At 25.5% G+C, this 23,887-nt stretch overlaps 2 protein-coding genes across 2 annotated transcripts in view; both read left to right on the top strand.

Moving 5' to 3' along the window:
- The first annotated feature begins 148 nt into the window (after positions 1–148).
- Nsun5 (Nop2/Sun-like domain containing protein 5) lies at positions 149–8,265 on the top strand. Its single transcript, XM_085483789.1, has 6 exons — positions 149–581; positions 1,490–1,760; positions 4,119–4,375; positions 4,637–4,752; positions 5,208–5,380; positions 5,618–8,265. The coding sequence occupies exons 1-6, from the start codon at positions 456–458 to the stop codon at positions 6,499–6,501; spliced, it is 1,827 nt and encodes a 608-aa protein (XP_085339915.1). The 5' UTR covers positions 149–455; the 3' UTR covers positions 6,502–8,265.
- Positions 8,266–8,682: 417 nt separating this feature from the next.
- DCX-EMAP (Doublecortin-domain-containing echinoderm-microtubule-associated protein) overlaps positions 8,683–23,887 on the top strand; it is a 32,437-nt gene continuing 17,232 nt past the window's right edge. Inside the window, exons 1-4 of the mRNA XM_029303458.2 lie at positions 8,683–9,167; positions 12,328–12,596; positions 13,001–13,496; positions 14,734–14,911. Coding sequence (XP_029159291.1) covers positions 12,461–12,596; positions 13,001–13,496; positions 14,734–14,911 — 810 coding nt within the window. The 5' untranslated portion in view covers positions 8,683–9,167; positions 12,328–12,460. The remainder of the gene's footprint in view (positions 9,168–12,327; positions 12,597–13,000; positions 13,497–14,733; positions 14,912–23,887) is intronic.

Raw genomic sequence — 23,887 nt, 5'->3', positions numbered from 1 at the left:
GAAATTGATCAATCACAGTCGATTAATCCCCTCATTCTTAACTGTGATTAGTGAATTTCTTAAGGCTTAGAGCTTTCTACACCTATTGTAGACCCGGTCAGAAGAAATTGACCAATCACAGTCAAAAATGAGGAGAATATCGATGACTAAAGGCCTTCACACGCGAAGGTCTTAATGCTCGTCTATGGGCGATATTCATAGTCCGCATTCTTATATTTAAGATCCTTGTTCAACCAATCAAGAGATGCTATGCGATCATTTGATTGGTTGAACGAGGTCTTAAAACGATCATATAAGAACCAATTGTGAATACCGACCTATGTATTTTATAAGCTCCCGTAAACAATAACCTAAAATTTGTGCGATAAACTTCATAAAGGTGTAACGAATTAGTTTTATAAATCGTATATTATTTTCGACGAAATATAATTCCTGAACAGTCTTAAATTTGTAATATGTCGAATAAATTCGTACATTCTGTTACGGTCCCGCGTATTTACAAATTTACGGCCAACATTGTACGTCGCGTACAAGAGGATGGTGCAAGCCTAAAAACTCTCATTTACGAAAAGAATCATCCTGTAAGTATAAAACGAACGATTTTACAAAACACATAGAAATAGAAATTGAACAAAAATTACAGTTATCTTATAATTATTTTATTTATTATATTAATTATATAATTTTTATAATTTTTATAGTAATTATGTAATTTTTTTTCATGTGTTATGTATAAAAAGATTTATAAAAGAAAAATTGTGAAAAATCTTCTTATAAAAAATTTAATGTTTGAAATGTTTTTAATATAAAAAAGAATAATTACTTATATTTAAAAAAATGTTTTTGTATCTATTAATCTTTTCTAATAACAATTTTTTATATCAAATTTTTTTAGAAATATGCTTTATGTTGCGAATAATTTTGCTCTGTGAAAATGTAGGTCTTGCATAATTATGTATATATGTATATGTGTGTATTTCTTAAATTATCTTACAATTTAATAATTTTCTTATAAAATTGTCAAATTTGATACTGACTATTAAAAAAAATATATCTTATAGAAAAGTCTAAAGTATTATTTTTACAATTGATAATTATTATTTTTAATATTTTTATATTATTTTAGTAATTTTAATTATTTTAAATCACCTTATAAATATACAAATAAAATATTATATTTTTTTTATTTTACTATTGAAACAAATTTGATAGCATATAATAAAATCATTTGGACTATTCAAAATTTAAAAAAAACAAATATATTATATATTATTTTTATATAGTATATATTTTGAATAATTTTTCTCAAAAATAAAAATATGTAAAAGTATATAAATATTTTATTCTATAATTCTGTTGAACATATATTTTCATTAGAAATTATCTCCTTTTCGATTGTACTACTGATATGAAAATATCTTGTATCTAACAAAAAAAGGAAACAAATCTCACACATATTCTGACTTATTCTGCTGCTTTTGCGATTTAGAATAAAGCTGGCATATATGGTCTCTCGATGAATACTTTGCGAATGCTGCCTCACTTAGACCAACTCTTCCACAACACCCACATTCTTATAGAACAACCGCGTTTGGATCCCTGGCTAGCTAGAGTCCTCATAACAGAGCTTTTATGGGGCAAAAAATGCCTAAAGGGCCATTCTAAACCAGTTTTAACTGTGCTATCTTATGAGAAGAAGTTACAAGAAGAGTTGAAAAATCTCAACTACATAGAAACTCTCAGCTCTCATAAAGAAAAAGGTAATTATGCCACTTCGCTGTCCAATAATCACAACGTACTTGCATTTTTACAGAAATTTGATTTTTGGAGAGTCATCATTGCGCAGTAGAAATCTTTTTCTTCATGGTCCTGATTATTCGCAACTGCAGAATACTGTCCAGTAGACAGAATAAAGGAGCTGCTGGAATCAATAACCTGCGGGATCGTCAAAGATCCTGTCGTCAGGAGCCAAGTTGTGAAAAAAAGAATAACTGTGCGATGGGTCTAGTGGAAGTTCTGGGAACATTGTTCCTATATAGTGTTGCCATGTTTACTTTACCGTTTGCTGCCTTCTTTGGGGTACAACATTTCATGACATTAGAATTTCAGACCGACACTTTTGTGACTAATTGTGTTTCTGTGTTAGCTGCTGTAATCACGGTGAACTTAATTATTTCTTGTTATGCTTATCAGGCTCTGCACGAGTCTATTGAAGAGAAAGAACAGAGTGAAGATGAAATTAGAGTAGAATCTAAAGAAAGTTTGAATAAGAAAGCTAATTAAGAAAAAGAGTAACAAATTCTCTTTAACAAAGAGAATTTCGAATTATTAGAGATTTTTTATATTACAATGAAAAAGAGAAACTTCTTGTTAGTTAAGCAGAAACACTTGTATGTGCTTAATTTATGATATATTATTATTAATCAAAAAAATATGGGAAAAGATTTAATAATTAAAGGACAGCAAGATATTCTATATTATAAATAACAAAATGGCATTATATTAAATATATAAATATTAATTCATAATTCTCGTTTGCCAACATTATAAAAATATATATGTTACTGTAAAAATTTAATTAGTTTTATATAAAAAAGAAGTGATTTTATGGTTGTTGTTCTGGTTGGTTTATATAAAAAATAAATATTGATTTCTTTCAATTATTCTTTAGAATGTGCTACATTAAATTTTATACTTTCAAAATAAAATATAATAATATACACAGAATGAATCAGAAACAGAATATTAACTATTACTTCTTTCGATTTTGAAATGCAAAAAAAATGTAAAAAAATGTATAGAATAGGATACTTATTTAAACAATGTATATAATATATGTATTTTTTTATTTAGATTATTATTATGCCTCATTAGAACAATACTTTTTTTAGTTGCATATGATTAACATGAATAAATTTTTTACCTGCATATGATTAACATGAAAATAAATATATATAGTGATTAATCAATAATTCCATTGTACAATATTAGCATTTAGAAAAAGATGTTTGTATGAACACAAATCTAAAGAGCAAAAAAAGTTAATTGAAATTCTTCTTAATATTTAAAATTGATTTTACATAATTAATATATTGGAATTATCCGAATATATTCTACACATTTTTTTATAAAATTGATAAGGAATATTAAAGTATAAATATAAATAGATAAATGATATGTAGATAGAATGAAAATATATATAAATTTAAATAAATGGAGTATACTATAATCACAATAATTAACAACTTAATATGTAATAATGTAATATAAAAAATTAATAAAATTAATTTTTATTATTACATTTTTCTTTTTTCTCTTTACACACAAGGAGAATATACATTTGTGTTAATTTTTTATGAAAAAGTACAACTTTAAAGACATTAGATTTACAACAAAAAAAAAAGGTTATCCATTTCTTCCACTTAATTAGTTTATTTATTTTTCGCAACAAATGTTGAGTATATATTTGTTTCATTTGATCTATGACGAAATTGGAGATAGAATATCAGATAAAAGAGAAAAACCTTGCCGTATTTTAACGTAAAATATCAATATACATATAAATAACATAAAGATTGTAATATTGTGTATAGATTGTTATGATTGAATATTCCATAAAACTGATAGTTAAGATTTAGGTATTACATTTCAAACAGTGCGAATGTAGGAACAAATTATATATATGTATATTTTTATTTTATATAAAAATATATATTTATTTTATTTTAAATAAGAAGTGTGGCTAAATCGAACTATAGAAATCTGATGTAAAAATATTAAAATTTTTATTTTGGGCGTATAATTTCAAAGTTAAATTGTATAATTTAATATTATATAAGTTTTAACTTTAGATACAAATATATTCTAAAAAATTTAAATGTAATTGTATATAAATATTATTTGTTATTTTATATATTTTCAGCCACGCTTTTTTAACCACATATATTTATATAACTTGTTTTATGATAAATTGCGAATTATTTTTTTTTTATCAGATTTAGTGAGTAGTACTCTCTTTCTAAATATAGATTTAAATTGCTATTTAATATTTATATTATTTTAATATTTTAAAACATTTCCAGAAATATAAATAAAATTTAACATAATTTTTTATCTAGTGCAAAAGCCTCGATATGTCCGTGTCAACACTCTTTTACTATCAATAGAGGAAGCCATCTCTTTTTTTGAAAAAGAGGGATGGCAGTTACTATCCAGGAGCACAACATATTCTTCATATCTGCAATCCTTATCACAATTATCGGAACCTCATTTTATACAAGACATACATATATCGGAAGTGCTTGCTTTTCCGTCCTCAACATCCTTTCATGAACATGCCGGCTATCAAAATGGCAAACTCATTCTCCAAGATAAGGTATGGATAATGTTTTGAAATGTTCATTGATAAAAGTACTCAATTTAATTCTCATTTTAATTCTCTAACACTACCAAATATTAACTATTTAAAAAAATTAATTATTTTTAAATTTATATATCGAAAAGATTTTGTTATTTTTGAAATTAGTTTAGCGTATATAAAATTTATGTGTGTATATAAAATTTATATTAATTATTATTAATACTTTTATTTATATATTTATTAATTCTTTAATTTTGGATTTTATATGATATTTAGGCTAGCTGCTTATCGGCGCATTTGTTAAATCCTGTTACTGGTTCCGTAGTGCTGGATATGTGCGCGGCACCTGGCATGAAAACTACTCATATAGCAGCAAAATTGCAAAATTATGGGTATGTAATGTTATTTTACACGTGTATTTTAAATAGACTTATTCACATAATTTTAATTTTAGGCTTAATTACTAAAAAACAATTATTCAATATCAAAAATAATTTAAAAAATTTTTAAAATATAAAATAACGAAATGATGGACAAGTAAAGATATCGAGAGACGTTGAATTTGTAGTATCACAAGTATAAAACAAAATAGAGTTAAAAAGAAATAGAAAAAACGTAAGAAAAATCGATGATTATTCTTTATCAAATTTTAATCATGAAGAAAGGTATTGAAAAAAATGATAAAATAATATTAAAAATGTTTAATATACGCAGGCTTATTCAAAATGATTCATCCGATTTTAAATGACTATATTTTTGAAGTTTACAAATAAATACATAGCGACACGCGCATGCACAAACTTATTTTTTCGTATATAAAAATGGTTAAATTTTAAATTCTTTTTAGGGAGGTTTATGCTGTGGAAATCGATGCTAAAAGATTTGAAACCTTATCCAAACAAATACAGACAACTCATTCTTCCTGTGTGAAAGTTCTTAATCAAGATGTTTTAACTCTCGATCCAAGACGGTACTCACATGTGAAATATATCTTGGTCGATCCAAGTTGTTCTGGATCAGGTAAAAACTCCACTTTCTATTTTTTAAATTAACAATAAAATATAATGCATTAAAGAATTTGAAGCAGATATATTGATTATTTTTAATTAATAGAATTAATTGTAAAATTAATAAAAAAATATCTATTACAGATATTATAATCTTTTACGTGATATATTTTGTTTAATTTTATAAAATATAATGCCTTAAATAAATGGCAATTTTCATTTATTATACATAGAATGATTTTTATCATAGGTATTGTGGACAGACCAGAACAAAGCAATATAAATGACAAGTCTCTGTCAAAACGCCTGCAAAATTTACAATCATTTCAAGTTTATCTTCTTAGATATGCGCTTTTTAATTTTCCGAATGTAAGAAGAATAGTCTATAGTACCTGTTCTCTTTATCCCGAAGAAAATGAAGAAGTGATAGACGAAGTTCTTGCTGATATTGGCAATGCTTATTCCCTGGTACCAGTTAAACAGTTGCTGAAAAATAATTGGATAAATTTTAGTTCCAAAACATATAATTGCGGGGATAAATGTTTGTATTCAAAACCAGATATTGATTTCTGCAACGGTTTTTTTGTGGCGGTATTCGAGAGAAATTTTAATGTGGCTTTGCCAGAATCCAACCGCAAAGGAGGCAATGTAAATCTTACTATAGCTAATTTGGATATAAAAAAAAATGATATGAAGAAAATTGAATACAAGCAAAAACAGCGCGAAAAGACAAAGAAGAAGAAAGAAGAAATCTCAACAAATGATGGACAAGTAAAGATATCGAGAGACGTTGAATTTGTAGTATCACAAGTAGAAAACAAAATAGAGGTAAAAAGAAATAGAAAAAACGTAAGAACAATCGATGATTGTTCTTTATCAAATTTTAATCATGAAGAAATAACATTGAATAATCCAGAAGACATTCAAAAGAAGATATCAAAAGACTTGAAGCAAAAAACATCAAGAAAGAAGAAAAGATCAAAGTATGAAAATTTACTTGCAGAAAAAGATATGGAAATGAAAGTTAATTATGATTGTGAAGAAAAGGAGCTAAATGAAGAAAACAAAATTGAGCCACCAAAAAAAAGAAAGAAAGATAAGGAGATCTTAAAAGTTGAAGAGAAAATAAAATAGAATTAATAAAGAATGTAAAACATAAAAGATTTTTTTTTATTCTTTCGAAACTTCTTGTTATCAATATGTGTAAAATATTGATATCATTAATATCTAGTTTTAAAAGAATCATGAATTATTTAGTCAAAAACATATTGATGTAATAGGCTCCCTAAATTTGTGAACAAAAAATTTTCTTTATATATTTTTATATTTTGCTTTACAATTTTTTTCATATATTTCTTATCGAGATATTTTCTGAAGATATCTACAACAAGATATTGTTAAAATGTACATATTCGTTATAATATATTGATATTTAAAAAAAGGGAATTTTTAGATAATTTTTCAAGATTAATTTCCACTGTACTTTTATTGTAACGCAATAAATAAAAGAGCAAATATGTACATATTGTAAATAAGTAAGAAGAATATATACAGATTATATTTTACAAGCAGAAAGTTGTAGGCTAATGCACTTGTGTGCTCCAATATTGACGCGCGTCGCGATCAATAATTCTGAGAGTTGCAGTCTTTCAGAGAAAATCTAAGCATTTATCATGAAACTATTTGTTAAGATTCCTTTTTTTTCATTACATTATGTACAACTATAGTGTCATATTTTTTCTCTTATATTAAAATAGATTAATTTTTTGCACATTTTATAACTCGCGTGTGTATGTGATAAAATAGATTTATACATTTTCAAAATTCTTTATTATAGATTCGTGAATTAATAAATTAAAACTTGAAACTATAATAAGGTTTTTGTGCTAAATAATGCATATAAATTAGATTATGCATTTATTTATTATCATAATTTAAAACAATAAAGAATATACAATATATTGAAAAAAAATCTTGGGTAGACTTAATAGACGGAGTTTTTTAAATAAAAAATATGTGATAAATTGCTTGAACAATTTCGATGAGCTTCGGATAATTCCATTGACGCGATTTAAAAATATTTGGATTTTGTGATAAAAACAGATTACACCTACAAGTATAATGTTACAATATCAGTAAGCTCAATAATAATATACTGGAGTAAGAAGGTTTTCCCACACATATATATATACATATATATATATATATATATATATATATATATATGTATAATGCATACTATATTCTATACTTATTATGTTATAGTTGCTTGTAATATAAGTACTCACTTTATCGGCAATCTGCGACATGGCGACACGGAAGCTTGTTGACCTCCTTAAAGTCAACTGATAAGCACATCGATTACATCGAGGTATATACATATATAATTGCGGTGGAGTAGTTTTTTGGATAAAATATAACTTTTGATATAAACATAGAATGAGATATATAATATATATGTGATAATTATGTATATGATTCCAAATTTATTGGTCCGCTATAAAAAAGTAATTATTTAAATTGATAAAATATATCATTGTGCAAGTTACAATATAACATGAAGTGTCGAGAAAGATTGTTTATTATATTAGATGACTTAAAATAATCTATACCATAGGTATAACATAATATGTAGATATGAAATTTTTTTGCAGTGACGAAAAGAGAAAAGCAAAAAATTAAAACTATCATATTAAAATTGTTAAACTCTTGTATAAAAAAAATTAGAGATTCTCTAGATTTAATTATTTAAAATATGACGGCAACTATAACAACTAAACTTCTTTATTCAGAAATGTTGAGATTAAATTCCGCTATTCCAAAATTTCAATTCTCGTAATATCCAATCTATTTTTACGACCACATATGTATATAAAGAAATAGAATGTTATTTTTATATCTCACTTGTTTTCTCATTTTATGCATGATTACATGAATGCTTAATGCAAGAGCAATATATAATAAGAGCAAATTTTACTGACAATGAGAATGAATTGATCCAGAATAATGGATGATATAAAATCCACAAATTCTATATTATATTATATAAAGGTCCAAGAGAGTTCAATTTTCTAGTTATAATCAGCATTATAAATTATTATTATTAAATATAATTTATATTTAATATATATAATATAAATTTAATAAAAATAAATGCAATTATATATATATATATATATATATATATATATATATATATATATATATATGATTTATATCTTCCATACCTATACGCATATACGTAAGCGTATAAAAATTTAGATTTTTTAAATTCACTATCATGTTGAAATAGTTTTTAGATAATTAGATATGTATGTAATTGTAAAATGTCGAATTCAATAGCAGAGTGGCATATATGATACTGTATGTATTTAATATTTAGAGCTTGCATTTAGTATGTCTTTCTAAAATTTGAAGTCCGGTGCAACAAGTTCCGCGTTCACTGACACGGGCATCGACGCCGCGACGAAGAGCGACGATGGAGACGGTGAGAGAGGACATCGACGGCTGCCGGCGGCGCCGAGCCCCGAGGTTGCGCGGCCACTCGACGTCGGGACGCCATCGTCGAAGGACGCATGAATATGTATACTGTCGCGATCGTAGTCGATTGAATTTCAAACGCTAAGGCAATTCGACCGCGATTTGCTCGCACGTAATATGACCATCGCAAGATATGTCGTGAAATTAATATCGATCGCGATCATCAATGATTGCAGCATAGTGTCAGTGAACTTTAATGAACTTTAAGCTCCTTATTGGGTGGATACTTTATTTTCACGGTGTCGATTAACCAAATTCAAGTGAGTGCGAGAAATTTATAGTATTTATTAAACGAACACATTTTTTCATAATATATGCATATATTTATTATTATTTATTTTTAGTTATTTTTTATCTAATTCTTCAGAATTATTTTTTCGCAAAAATTAAAATCTAAATAACATTTGTTAGCTGTTACAATATTCTTATATAATTCCAAAGTAACTTTTATTACTCAAAATAATTATTATTGACTTTGCGATATACATTTCTTCCATCTTAAAGATACTTTACAATTTTTTTCTTATAATGCTATGTGGAATGCAATTTTCTTAATAAAAATTTATCAATTTAAATCATGATTTTGATATCATTTAAAAATATTTTTTATCATTGTTAAAAGATAAGAAGTTTAAGATTATTTAAACATTGTTTTGGAGAAAAAGCTAAGAAAAAATTCGCTCAAATGTGAAAAAGACAAATATGCTCTGCGTGAATCCTTTCTTATTCTGTCTATATTTATAAATAAAATCAGATAATAAACAATTTATTTGTCATGGAAAGATAAATTTTTACTCCATGTTAATAAATAATTTTCATTTGTTTTTCTATGTGATGATATTTGCTCTGCTTTTTGAAGATTAAGCGGATGCTAGATCGTAAGTTTTAACTAGTATTCAAACATCTTAGCTTTAACATTTAATACAGCTCAAATAACAAGGTAGACTAGACCTTTTTGTTATACTGAAATTTAATTATTCATGATCTGAACATATTTTGAATAATATTAATGAATAAGTTCGTTTGTAAAAAAAAAAAAAAAAAGTGATTTTAAGAAGAAAAATAATTGATAATTATTCAATATAAAAGGAATATCATCAGATCATATAAACGTTTAAATATTGCGATGTTGAAATTTAAAAATCTTTGAAAGTGAACTCGAGAATGCATGTATGCAAATATCAGAAAAACACAATAAAACAACACACTGCAGAAAAAAATTATATTAATAATTACTTTATAATCGATTTTTAAAAGTTTTTATATTGAAATGCATTAGAAATATTTTTGATTAAAATATATTCTTATATTTTTTCATATATATCAAATGTGAGATAGTTCACTTAACTGCAAAAATACAATTGTAATTTTATAAAATTGTTATATATATACATATATATATTCCATACTTTTATATAATATACAACAGATTGAAATTATCTATGAAACACACACACGCGCGCACACACGTATATATATATAATCCAAAATATAAATAATTGATAGCTTTGCAATGTAAAATTTATATTAATAATTGCTTTAAATAGAAATATATCTATATTCATGTTTTTAAAATATTAACAATTATTTATTATTACTCTATTAGATTATTTTTTGCTCGTAATACAATTTTTGCATAGAACATTAATCATTAATTGTATAAATGATTTCTTAGAAAGAAATAAAATGAGGAGGAAAAATCATTTAAGATTTCATATGATTAATGCGTTTAAATTAATTGGTACACAGAAAGACCAGATTAAAAAATGTAACGTTCAATAAATTTAAAAATTAATGTAAATTCTTATCTTAAATTCATATTTAAAAAAAATTGAGATTGTGTGTGTGTGTTAGTGTGTAAATTATATATATGACAGAGGATTATAAAATAGTAAACATATTTATTATAGGGGGGGTTTAATTATAAAAGTAAATTGAAATAAAAGAAATAAATTAATCACATGATAAATATTTTCATATTTTTAACAATAAATTAGTTTATAGTTGCAAAAGATTTTAAATATGTTAACTATATGTTATAACTAAATGTAAAAATTTATTATTCACTAATACTTTTTAGTAAAATGAAATATAAATCCTTCTTTTTCCCTGTATAAATTAAAATCTTTCTTCAGTTGCATATAATTTGAAATGATTTGAAATGAGAATATATTATACTCTATACGCCACAGTTTTGTGCGAACTTGTTGTCTGCCATTTAGATTTATTAGTTTTCTTAGTTGAAATGACAGAAAGTTGCTAAATAACAGAGGAAATGAGATGAAAAACGAGCGCATAAATCAAGGCGAAAAACAGTCGACACTATTTTGCATTTAAGAGAGGTGTGGTCACGCACGATGTGTCTTGTGCATACAGGAACTAATGAGAGATAGTTAGTCACGAAACTTTTGCAGAATTCGATGATTCAAAAGATATATGTATATATAATACGATTTAAATTCATAAAATGGAATGTTATTGTATAAATTTTCTAATAGGTATATTTTCTACTTTTTCATAAAAAATTTATTGCAACATAAAGAATTGAATTAATTAAAGTCAGCGACTTTGGCACTTTGAGACTTCTAGACGTAATTTAATCTTTTGCAATCAATAAGATTCTAATATATGCGTTTAATGAAAAACTGTCACTAATTAAAAATCTACTTTTAGGAAAATATGTTGTTTTGTCGTGTTGTCCAATATTTGATGGCCGAGAAAGAGATTTATTTTATAAAGTATTTCATAAAACCAAAACTATCGAGAGCAAATATAACTTAACGATTGGTAATAATTTTTAAAATTCACATTCAGAATTACAAAAATGTAGTCTACAGTTATGGTCTCTTCATGTTTTCGTCGATGCTATAATATGTACGCTATGTAAATAATAAAGAAAAGTTTAATTTCAGAATGAAATATTATTATGTATTCAATCGTACATCATTCACTCGTAAAGGAGTGGAATTATTATGAGAGCGGACAAAATATGCATATACATATATGTATACATAGGTCGAACTGCTGATCGATGAACCTGCAGTGAGAGCTGCAGTTACGAAATAAAAACGAGTGATCGATCGGGAATTTCTCTCATCACGCAACACATTAATTGACTGATTATTTAAATAGTATTCTCACGATTTGTGTTCCCCCCGTGTAAAGAATCTTGAAATGTTTAAAGACACGTGCGCTCCACACCTACATATTTACATACATGTATTATTTTTCGAGCAATTAGAGTCTCAAAAGCAAAAGTTATTTTATTTTATAATAATTTACATTGTGTTGATAATCTGTTCATTTTCGATTTTTTTAATTCATTATATTCGTTGAATTTTAATTCTTCATTGCACGACTTTTAGTTTTTCATTTTCAGCATTACAGTACATTATTTATCGCATTGCGAAATTACGACAGGTTCGCAGAATTCATCAATTCAATAAACCAACTCCCTTCTATCCAACACGCGAATCTGCAAATTTTTCTACAAAGTCGTAATAACTCGGGCCAAGTAAGAACGCATACAAGTGGCGGCGGCCTCACCTTGCGGATGATCGAGATTGAAAATCAATCGGGTTTGCATGCTGATAATCTGGGGCAGAATAAAGGTGGTAACGAGGGTGCCGATAACGGTGATAACAACGAGATTGGTGATACAGTCACCGTGACAAATTCGAGGGACGTAGGTGAGAAAGCATCTAATGAGATCGCTCTTATAAAACTATGCGTATATACTAATTGTATAATAGACGTACGCGGAAAAGGAAGGGACGGAATTGGTAGTTTGACAATTATTAAGTTTGTAGACAAAATTTATCTCAATTTAAATAAAATCTGCTCGCTCAAATTAATGTTATTTCCTCTTCCAAATGGCGTTTTTCAAAGTCATTTAAAGATCAACACAATTTTCTTAAAAACAACTATATCCATTTAAATAGTGACTTTTATTTTATAATAAGAACCGATAAAACACAAAGATTACTATAGTATATATATATATAACAGCGAAGCGATTACATGTATAATAATCACGGACAAAAGAAGAAAACTTAGATTATTTGAGTTAAAGATTTTCAACTATTTGATTTAGGTTCGATGAGAAAAGAAGATCAAGACAAACCGCGGACTCGCGAAAACTCACCGAAGAGCGGCGGCGCCGCGAACATCGCGACGCCCACAATAACGTCAGCAATGCCGGTGGAGGATGACGAGGAGGACGAGGAAGAGGACGAGGAAGTGGAGGAAGAAGAGGTCGTAATAGAAGAGGACGAAGAAGGGGATGAAGAGGGTGGAATCGCAGTGGAGGGTGGAATCGCAGTGGAGGGTGGAATGACGATGCAAGAAGAGATCGGGGGTGTGTCGGTTGATGGTGAGGGTGGGGGTGGAGGCGGCATGGCCGGCTTCTGGAGGCAGAGCAGACCCTCCAGTCCCCGCATGCCGCCTCCGGAGCAGTCGGAACAGTCGAGCCGACCCAAGAGCCGGCACGAGTTACAAGCCGCGAGATACAACAACCTCGGCTACTGGCGTGCGAGAAGAGTCACCTTTTACAAAAATGGCGATCCCTATTTTCCTGGCATCGAGTTCCGGTAAGCATATCATCCATTTTAATCAACTCCACTCACTCTCTCCACTAACTCAATTATCGCGCAGTTTGAAAAGGATTGTCGAGCTTGAGGATACATATTGAAAATTATATTGTGTCAACCTGTTCATTAATTATTAATTATTTATAATATATATATATATATATATATATATATATATATATACACGATAATTAAGTTTGAAACATGTAACATCTTTTCTCTTTTTAATCTAACACCTGTAACGAGAAAAAACATAACAAGATATCAAGATATGCATTTAATTTATTTTTATTTTCTTCTCTATATATTTCTATAAATTTTATTTTCGAAAAACATAATATATAAAATAATATATACAATTATTTACGTAATCTTTTAAGTGTCGAACCTTTTATAGATTGAAGTAAAATTATAGTTATTAATTATACTATAAATATTAGAGATCAATTTATACATACACACATATTATGTATACATATATACATATACATGTATGTATGCGTGCATTCGCGTGTATTTTTTTTTGTTGGCAAGAAATTTCTGGAAATGCATCATTTTCGAGATTTCTTATTTTTTAGTTACGTTTTCACAACACTTTTCTATAGCCACGAGTATATTGAAATATTTATTGCATGTATATGTACAATACTTCATGGTAGAGTGATTAAATACGAAATAATAGAAAGAAATAAATCTACTATATAAATCAAAATATATCTTCTTTATTTATATTAAAATAAAAAAAACACTTTATTGCTATAAAGCAATTTTTTTTAGAATAAAATTATTTTGTTTTATTATAAAAATAACACAATATATTAGATTTAATTAGATTTAAATTAGATTACGTAAATAATAGAATTACCAAAATTTTTCTATGAAGAATTATTTATTTAAACGAAGAACCAAAAAAGAGCAAATGCATTGTAGTTAAAAATGCATTAACATATATTGCATGTGTATGTGTGTATTGTAAGTTTTTTTTATAAATTTGACCTTTTTAAAATTTGCCTTTTTAAAAATGCCGAAATTTTATAAAAATGTTGAAATAAAAAGCATAATATATGTACCTATAATATGTACCAAATGAATTAATAGCATATCTCTTATACTGTTTTGAGAATAGTTCAAAAGAGTAAAGAATGATAAAAATTAATGAATTAAAATAAAAAAAAATACTCTAATAGCTTTGAGATTATTATTTTGTATTTAATTCAGAAAAATTTTGAATATTTAGATTCAAACCTGGACGTGACATTGGTTCTTTGGAGGCCTTACAGGACAGACTGTCCCTTCGGATGGATCTACCGAGAGGTGCACGTCATATCTTTTCGATGGACGGTGATCGGAAGATCAGTCTCGATGAGCTCGAAGACGGTGCCTCCTACGTAGTGTCCAGCTACAAAACATTCAAGGTAATAATAAAAATAGACTTTTATCGATAATAATAGAAAATTATTGAAGGTAACAAAAATCAAAGAGAAAAAGAAATCAAAGATTTAAAGATATTTATATAGAAATTGAAATTAAATTTAGAATAATTCATTTAAATTTATATGTTTATCTCAAAATAAAACATTAAATAGATAATATAATATATAATGGTTTTAATCACAAATGATTACATATAGAATGGCTAGTCATTACACACACATGGATATTTTCTTGAGATAAAAATATATATAAACACGTGTATATATAATAGATAGTGAGAATATTAATCACACCCGAATTAAACATGAGCTGATCGACCCCTATACTCGTGAACTTGACTGACGTTGTAAACACGTCTACTTCAAGGGACGATCGACTTCTCATCGCACTATAAAATGCGAATATTCTTATGTTTTCTTTCCTTTTATTCATAGTGCGCAACAGCATTTCCATTAAAATACAAACATTTGTTGAATAATCTAACTTTTAAAAATATATTATTTGATTTTCTAAATAATATTAATAATAATAATATATATATATATATATATATATATATATATATATAATACATTATTCAATATACCAATAGAAGTATTGATAATAATAATAATGTTATATAGACAATACTATATATTAATTAAAAGAGATGTTAAAATATAAGTAGATATCATATAGAAAGATATATTTTTTCAGAAACATTCCAGACAGCATGTCCAAAATTAGCACGTAAGGCATCTTTAAGAAGTCTTTAAGACATCTTTAAGAAATCTTATAAGATGTCCAAAACATATCTTAAAAACATCTTAAAGCTGTCTTATACGCCAATTTTAGACATGGTGTTGTCTGGGATATATTATATTTCTTTTGCGTAGTACGTATATAGTTTGACTTAAAAATGAAAAAGGTGAAGAAAAAGGGAGAGGGGGGAGAGATGAAATAATATATATTGAATTTTTTTTATTTTTTATCGTGTTATAGACAACTAACTACACCAATAACACAATTTAACAAAAAATAATTTTTTTTTTTAATACAAATAAATAGATAACTATGTAATTTTCTGAATATAATTTGTTAAATATAAAATTGTGACCTTTAACTTACTTTATCATATAAAAATTTTGAGAAATTTGCGATTAAAAAAAGTTATTTTAATGTATTATTATAGCTACAATGTACGTATAACGTGTTAATGAAAATTTTCATATCACTATCAAAATTAAAAATATATTGTTAGCACTTTCACCTCTTAAAAAAAATTTGTCACATCAATTACAATCGATAAGATACTCAGGAGTAAATCTTTCTTGCGTAAAGTTGCAAATTAGGCGATTGCGAATATATATAATTAATATATAATGTTTTTCAATTATATTTATTCTAACTTAAGAGTTTCTCGTTACATATACACAAATCTGATACAAATATACACATATTTGATTAAAATTGACGAATTTAAAATAGCTAAATAGCTAAAATAATAAATAATCTTTTATTTGATTAATAATAATAATTTTGCGCTTCATTTATGGCTGGCTCTTTATCATTTATTACTTCTTGTGTTTGATTATTCAAAGGAACCTCTTTAAGTTTAATTTTTTATGTTGTATTTTTTATTTTTTTATTTACTATATTAATTTTGCTATTTTAAATTAATCAATGTTTGACATCATATTCAGTGATCTGAAAAAAACTTTAATTTAAATAAATAAAATTTAAAGACAGATTTCCAGTGATCTAATTCATAACTTTGCACAATAAACTTTTTTTTATATTTAATTATGATTATTACATCAACCATAATCGACACGACATTTTACAAGTCCTAAAAATACATTTATAATTTTAAGTACAAATAAAATTAAAAAAAAAAAAAAAAAAGAAGGTAAAATAAAACTTTGAGCAGATCATACACATACGCCATAGTTATAAAGTAAAATACTTAAAAAGTTTATTCCCTTTCTTGTGTAATTTTAAACTCTTAAATATAAATTTCATAAAATTGTAATAACAAAGTATATAAAAGTTGAACCATATATGTAGTATAGAATTTTTCTGCTATTTGCAATTTTGCAATTTTGTGGATTTACCTTTTTAACTAATTCCTGTACATTGTAATTATATGTCCTTTACACATATCTCATATCATGTAATTACGATTGTAACGTATCTATTGTTAATTAAATTTATTTTTTTTATTATTTATTTTATTATTTATTTCATGTTATTTGGCAATAAAATAAATGTTAAAGTAAAGCCTTATTTTAAAATATATTTTTTTACATTTAATTCTCGTCTCTCTCCTTAAATCCTTCTGTAATTTATCCGTTAACATGATATATATAGCTATATATAATATATATATATAGACTTATATATATATATATATATATTTACAGCAACATTGCACGCTTTAAATTGTATACCTATATCGAGATTTCAGATATTGTTACCATTGTTAATATTGTATTAAAAAATAAGTTATTTATAATTAATATTATAAATTAATAATGTTATTTCTAATTAATATTTTATTCAATAAGCAAAATTAATTTAATAATTAGAAATAATGAAGGATTAAAAATAATAAAAAGTACAAATGCTAATATTGCGGTTAACGAATGTAGCGTGCTACTAAATATGCTGAAATAGATTTTTTTTATATGACCCTTAAAGGGGCGCGACATGACGGTGATTTATAAGAATGCTGCGTATAATATTACCGACGACGTGTGTATCTGGCCCAGATCAACTCCTTAAAGCAGGCCGCACGCAACGCAGGATTGTGTTTGCTTGGCTGAGGAAGCGGGGATCGTTATTCTCTCTCTCTCTTTTCTTTCTCCCTCTTCAATCTAATGCCCCCCAATGTCCATAACGAATTTTTTAATCTTTTTCTCTAAAAAGCGGCTAAATCAATTTTGATCCTATACCTACTTAAAAACCTTATATATTGTTCATCTAATTCTTTTCTTTTTATTGTTAAAAAAGAATTTATAATTAAAACTCGATTATTACCGCACCTAATTACATATTTGTTAGATTTATTAGTACAATAAAACTTAAATGAGTTTATTTCGACTTGCGACTTACGTCATTCGACATTATAGTTCACTTTCTTCCGCTAGTTCGAAGGTGTGACCAATTTAATTCATCGTATGCCCATAATACGCCCTACCCCTGATGTTAGTTACTTCGATCGTTAGCTATATGTATATAAAATCACTCTTTAATTTGCCAAAAGAGCTGAAGGTTATGCACGATTCTATCATTACACGATCGGGTTTTCATCTTTTCATACCGATTGACCTCGATTAGCTTCTTACAAAATTATAGTGTTCTTAAATGCGTAACCTACATTGCAATTTGATTAGTTAAAACGAAAGAGTAAGAAAGGGATTTAAGAATATTAGAATTATTATATATTGTACATTTAAAAAATTAAATACAAGAATATGTCAATTTTGTATAGTTCTCAAGAAAGAAATGTTATATTCCTTATAATTGCAAGAACGCTTTATTAAAAAAAGTAATAAACATATTAAATATAAAGGCTATTTATATTAAATATAAAATAAAATATTAAATAATTTTTAAATATAATTTTTAATTATTAAAATAATTGTTATTAATATGTAACAATATAAAAACGACGCGGTATTAATTGAATTTGTTTTGTAGCTGTTTTTTATTATAACTCGATTTTTATCCCGTATAGGAAACTATGAAAATAAAAGTATCATATAAGAGTTAATTTACAACAATAACTTATCGAGGACATTATTTTGATATTCAATAAAACTAAAGCAAGATACATATAAACATGAAATTCATAGAACATTGAATCTAATCTTTTAACGATGTACATATATTAAAAAATAAAATGTAAAATAAAACATTTTCAAATCAATGTCTTGACTCATATCATATAATATAATCAACGAACCAAAGGTATTTCATTGTCAGATTACATAAATTTATTTTAATCTGCGAATTTTTAGCCAAAATCTCAAAATGTCCTGTAGGTAATCAAAGATTCGATAGAAACCTTTATTTTTACAGTCATCTCTTAAATTGTTAATGTCTTTCTTATAGTAACTAAAAAATAATTAAATAAAACTATTTTATTTATATTTATTTGAAATTATCTAAAGAAAAATAAAATTTGTATAATTGAATTGTGTAATGTGAATAAATTGTTATAATTATGAAGATAAAGAGCTACTTACAACAACTATTCATATATATTTATCGGTACTTCGCATATTATTCTTAAAAAAACCTCAAAATAGGAAAAGAAAATAAATGAAGATAATTATTAGATATTTTATAAAAGCTAAATATTAAGAAAAACGTTATAAAAAATTAAAATTAAATTTTATTGTAATTTTCTGTCTTTATCTTTCTTAAATTAATTTTGTTATCTAAGATAATTATCCTCTTAAAAAGTAATTTGATTATTTTAAAAAATGATTGATTTTATAAATGATATTTTTATTTTTATCTCAGAGAAAAAAGGAGGAAATTAATATATATATATCAGATTTTATTTAATAAATAATTTTAAAAAACTTCAAATATATTATCACGATAGAAATTATTAAGTATTTTTACAATAGTAAGAAGTGTCAAATTATCTTTTCTATTAGCGTTTTCTGTATTGAACGAAATGGCGTGTCGACCTATTTTGCATTTCTCATTATCATTATTTCTGACAGCCTGACGCATTGTATACGTCCTTACACTTACACTATCGTGATAAGGATTCGTGCCATTAATTAGGTTTTTATTATATGTTCGTTCACCTTCGTTCTCTTTCTTCAAATTGCGTGTTTGTTCCTCACGTTGCTTATAGTATATTATTCATGACCTCAATATTAGTCACAAGAAATCACAGTTGCGTCGTACGTATAAACCATGTATGATCCTCGGAATCTATATAGTATATGTATCAATGCATTTATTTTAAAAATAATAGCGACATGAGGCTACTTGATATAAATGTAATAAAAGTTTTATTTATTCTCATAAATTATTATCTTGCAAAGTTTTTATATAAATATAGAAATAAGTAATAGAGAAAAAAATACGTAAACAAATTAAGAGAGTAAGTATAAATATACAAATAAGTATCTCACTTTAACTTTTTTAATAAACATCCAGCATAAAGATTTCTTTTCCGATTTTTTTAAGTTAAGGTGTTTAATCGTCTTGGCGCTCTCGTTTATAATGTATTGCGTGTGGTCAGTTATAGTGTCGAGATATTTGTGGTACAAATATATTGTAATTATAATCGACCATCGTGAATGTCGCAAAGAATCAATTGAATGATTTGATTAATGTCATCGCTATCATTATAATTACATTACAATATATTCACACATTATGATTATAAGAATTATTTTGCTCTCTCGTCACACATATCTGACAATGAGACAATTTTAGTTATTATATCGAAAATATCGAAGAATATCGAGAATAAATCTTGCCTGCAAATAAGTGTGTAATATCGCAAGTGTCAAGAAAATTATTATATTTCACAATGTTATGCATACAGTGTATAATATTTCGTGTCAAGGAGTGTGTATGGAAAATTTTGTCAAATAAACTTCACGCAATTGTAGTTCTAATTCTTCTTAAATTAACTTAGGTGTGTGCAATATGCAATAAGTACGCATAATTATGAATTATGCATTCTATATATTTTATATTATTATCAACTTCATATAAAATATAAATTTCAAAAAAATTGTGAGGTAAACTCTATGCTGAATATTTATATTCTTATATTTTTTACAATTATCTCGAAAGTAATAGTTGTTTTGAAAATTATATTTGAAAAAAAATTAAAGTTATTTTTGACAGATAGTATTTTAGAATTTACCTACCATATATAATATTTCGTTATAAACGCAGTTGTATATCACTTTTAAATATCATCTTTATTTTTTCAAACGAAACGATTTATTAAAATTAAATTATTAAAGAGTGAAAATTTTTCACAAGATATATATATATATATATTTTATATATTTTAACTTTTGATTTTAAAAATAAAATATCTGATAATTTTGATAAATAAGAATATACTATTAATTATTATTTTTTCGACGATATATAAGAGGGCTATAAAGTCTTCATAGAATCGGGTATCTATATATACTGTAATTTCCAAAAAAAAAATTATACTTCTGTTCAATATTAATTATCAAAAGTTTATTAATAATTTGATAAACAAAAAAATGATTAATCACAAATAATATTTTATTTTATTAACTTAATAAAAATTACTAAAGTAAAATAACATTTTGTAAAGATTAAAAACTAATTAAATAGAAATAAACTATTAATTAAATAGAAATAATTAAAACTTATTTATTTATATAATTTAAATTATAAATTTGTCTTAAATTTCTTTCGTTACTTTATATAATACCAAACGATTTCTTAATAGATACCACCGAGAATGTATGAATCACAGAATAGGGAGTAAGAGGCGGAGGTGGGAGGGCAATTCCTGCTTCCGCTAAGAAGGCCATTGCAGAGGGTGGCAAGAGAACGGTAGACCGTATCTCATTGACCGTTGGTCAACCGCGACCTTTTGGGATCAATAAACACCAAGTTCTCTTTGCTTACCTTACCTTTGCTTATATACCTCTGGCGTCATTCTTAAGATTTGAAATAATCTCAAAGTTGATTACCTCTTGAAGGATTAATATTTTGCTCTATCGTTATTAATGTAATTACGCTAATGAATGCTCTATATTGTAGATTAACTGATTTATATAACTGGTTTTAGTGCCACAAATGTTTTTTCCTACATAATTTAATGTATTATACATATATATATATATATAGATTATACATTTAAAATTACACTATGTACATATAATAACATTAATAAATATACAATGTTTAACATTAAAAGATGATATAGTAATAAATAATTTAATATCAAAAAATGATATAGAGAGGAATAATAAATTTAAATTATACTTTTTGATGTAATTTTTATAGGAGAAGAAGAGCAAAACTCTTCTTTTTTTTCTCGAATGAAAAATAAAGTAAATATTAATTATTTCTTAATTATTATTATTAATATTTATTTTAATCTTTTTTATCTTTTTTTCAATAAATTATAATTATACCTTATTGGTTTTAAATCTATTTAATGTAATATCTCATATAATTAGAGTTTTTGTTTACATACATCAGCCTCTATTATATTAATATATATAGCTAATATTTTTTTAGAAAGGGCGTCATTTTTAATAAGTAAATAGATATTAAAAATTTAAAGACTTAAAAATGTTCTTTTCGTTCTCTCTAATATCATTTTTCAAGAAAACTATTTGCGAAAATATAAAATAAATAAATATAAATTGGAAAAAACTCATCTCAAAAATGAGAATCGATAATTTAATCGATAATGTTTTATTTTTGTCAAATATATACATATAAAATTTAAAGAAAATGTAGAAAGAAATATGCAAATATATATGAAAATTTAGATTAAAGGGGTTGCAAAAAGCACATATATATTCTTATAATAATAATTTTGGAACTTATTGAACTACTATTTAAACCAATTGTTTGTTAATATATATAGTATATTATACATATATACACACACAGAAAGGAGAGAGAGAAAGAATAATTATATGTATATAAAAGATTATTACTATTGGAAAATAACAAGTTTATGATTAAAGCAGAAAGATAGAATAGAGTGAAGGAATTGTACTTTTATTAAATAATGACATAAAAAATGATATACATACATGTATTGACGCGATAATATCTATGAAACTGCTAACTTTATCTTATGTGTATCTTGTTTTGAAATACAATAGCTTTTTAGCATTCTTTAAGTTTCTTTAATTCAATTTAGTATATCCGTGTTTTTATTGGCAATTAAATCAGTAGCATTAACTCTAATTTTGATTGGGCGTAACATATATATAATATATGTATACCATATATGCGTGGAATTAATCACAAACCCGGCATTGATATCTCCGCTATTGAGCTATTTCTCTTGCTGCCATTTCAGTCACCAAATATTTCGAATAAAATATATGTATAATAATAAACACATAAATGCCTGAACATTTATTGAATATTTTCTAATCACAAATTATAAATATTTTATATCAGTTTTGATTCTCCTCTTTTATACACACATACACGCATGCGCGCGTTTATTATTTTTTTATAAAGTATAAGTATTATTTTATAAAATATATTTTTCCATAGTATAAATTGTTTATAACTTACAATAGTTTTTTTAAGCTTCGCTATCAAAAGTATATAAATGCTTGATCTATTTAATGTGTAATATTTAATCTGTGAGTTTTGATTTATTCACAACAATAAATATAATAATTAAATAGATGCAAATAAACAAAAATAATATAAATATATTTATATTACTTTTCTTTATTTGCATCTATTTAATTATTATATTTATTGCTGTGAATAAATCAAAACTCACAGATTAAATATTACACATTAAATAGATCAAGCATTTATATACTTTTGATAGCGAAGCTTAAAAAAACTATTGTAAGTTATAAACAATTTATACTATAAAAAATATATTTTAATACAACATAAAAGTATTTATTTCAGTAATTTAGATCAACATATGTACCTTATTATTGTGCATTTTTATTTTATTATTATTGAATTTCTTATTGAAACATTTTTGAAGTATTTTTACAATATACACGACGAAGGTTATAGATTAGATTAGATTAGATTGAAAAAAATTCCGTAATTACTTTGTAACATTTGTGTATATCACTCGTCACATCGGCATAATAATGTCAATTAAGGCAGATTGCCAACCGACATGCACTACTCACTTAAAAGATTTTTTAAAGATTTATTCAGTCACGGTAATCCTAAGAGAATTTCTAATATTATCCATTACGTTCAAAATTGTAATTTAATAT

This window comes from Nylanderia fulva, unplaced genomic scaffold, assembly GCF_048542155.1.
Source record: "Nylanderia fulva isolate GAGA-0341 unplaced genomic scaffold, ASM4854215v1 Scaffold27, whole genome shotgun sequence".
In the NCBI taxonomy this organism is placed as follows: domain Eukaryota; kingdom Metazoa; phylum Arthropoda; class Insecta; order Hymenoptera; family Formicidae; genus Nylanderia; species Nylanderia fulva.
This window is presented reverse-complemented; position numbering and strand designations above follow the sequence as displayed.

Excerpts from the sequence above, each read along its gene's own strand:
- Nsun5 (XM_085483789.1), top strand. The coding sequence starts at position 456 with ATGTCGAATAAATTCGTACATTCTGTTACGGTCCCGCGTATTTACAAA. Across the intron at positions 1,761-4,118 it reads CAGCTCTCATAAAGAAAAAG|TGCAAAAGCCTCGATATGTC; the intron begins GTAATTATGCCA and ends TTTTTTATCTAG. Across the intron at positions 5,381-5,617 it reads TCCAAGTTGTTCTGGATCAG|GTATTGTGGACAGACCAGAA; the intron begins GTAAAAACTCCA and ends TTTTTATCATAG.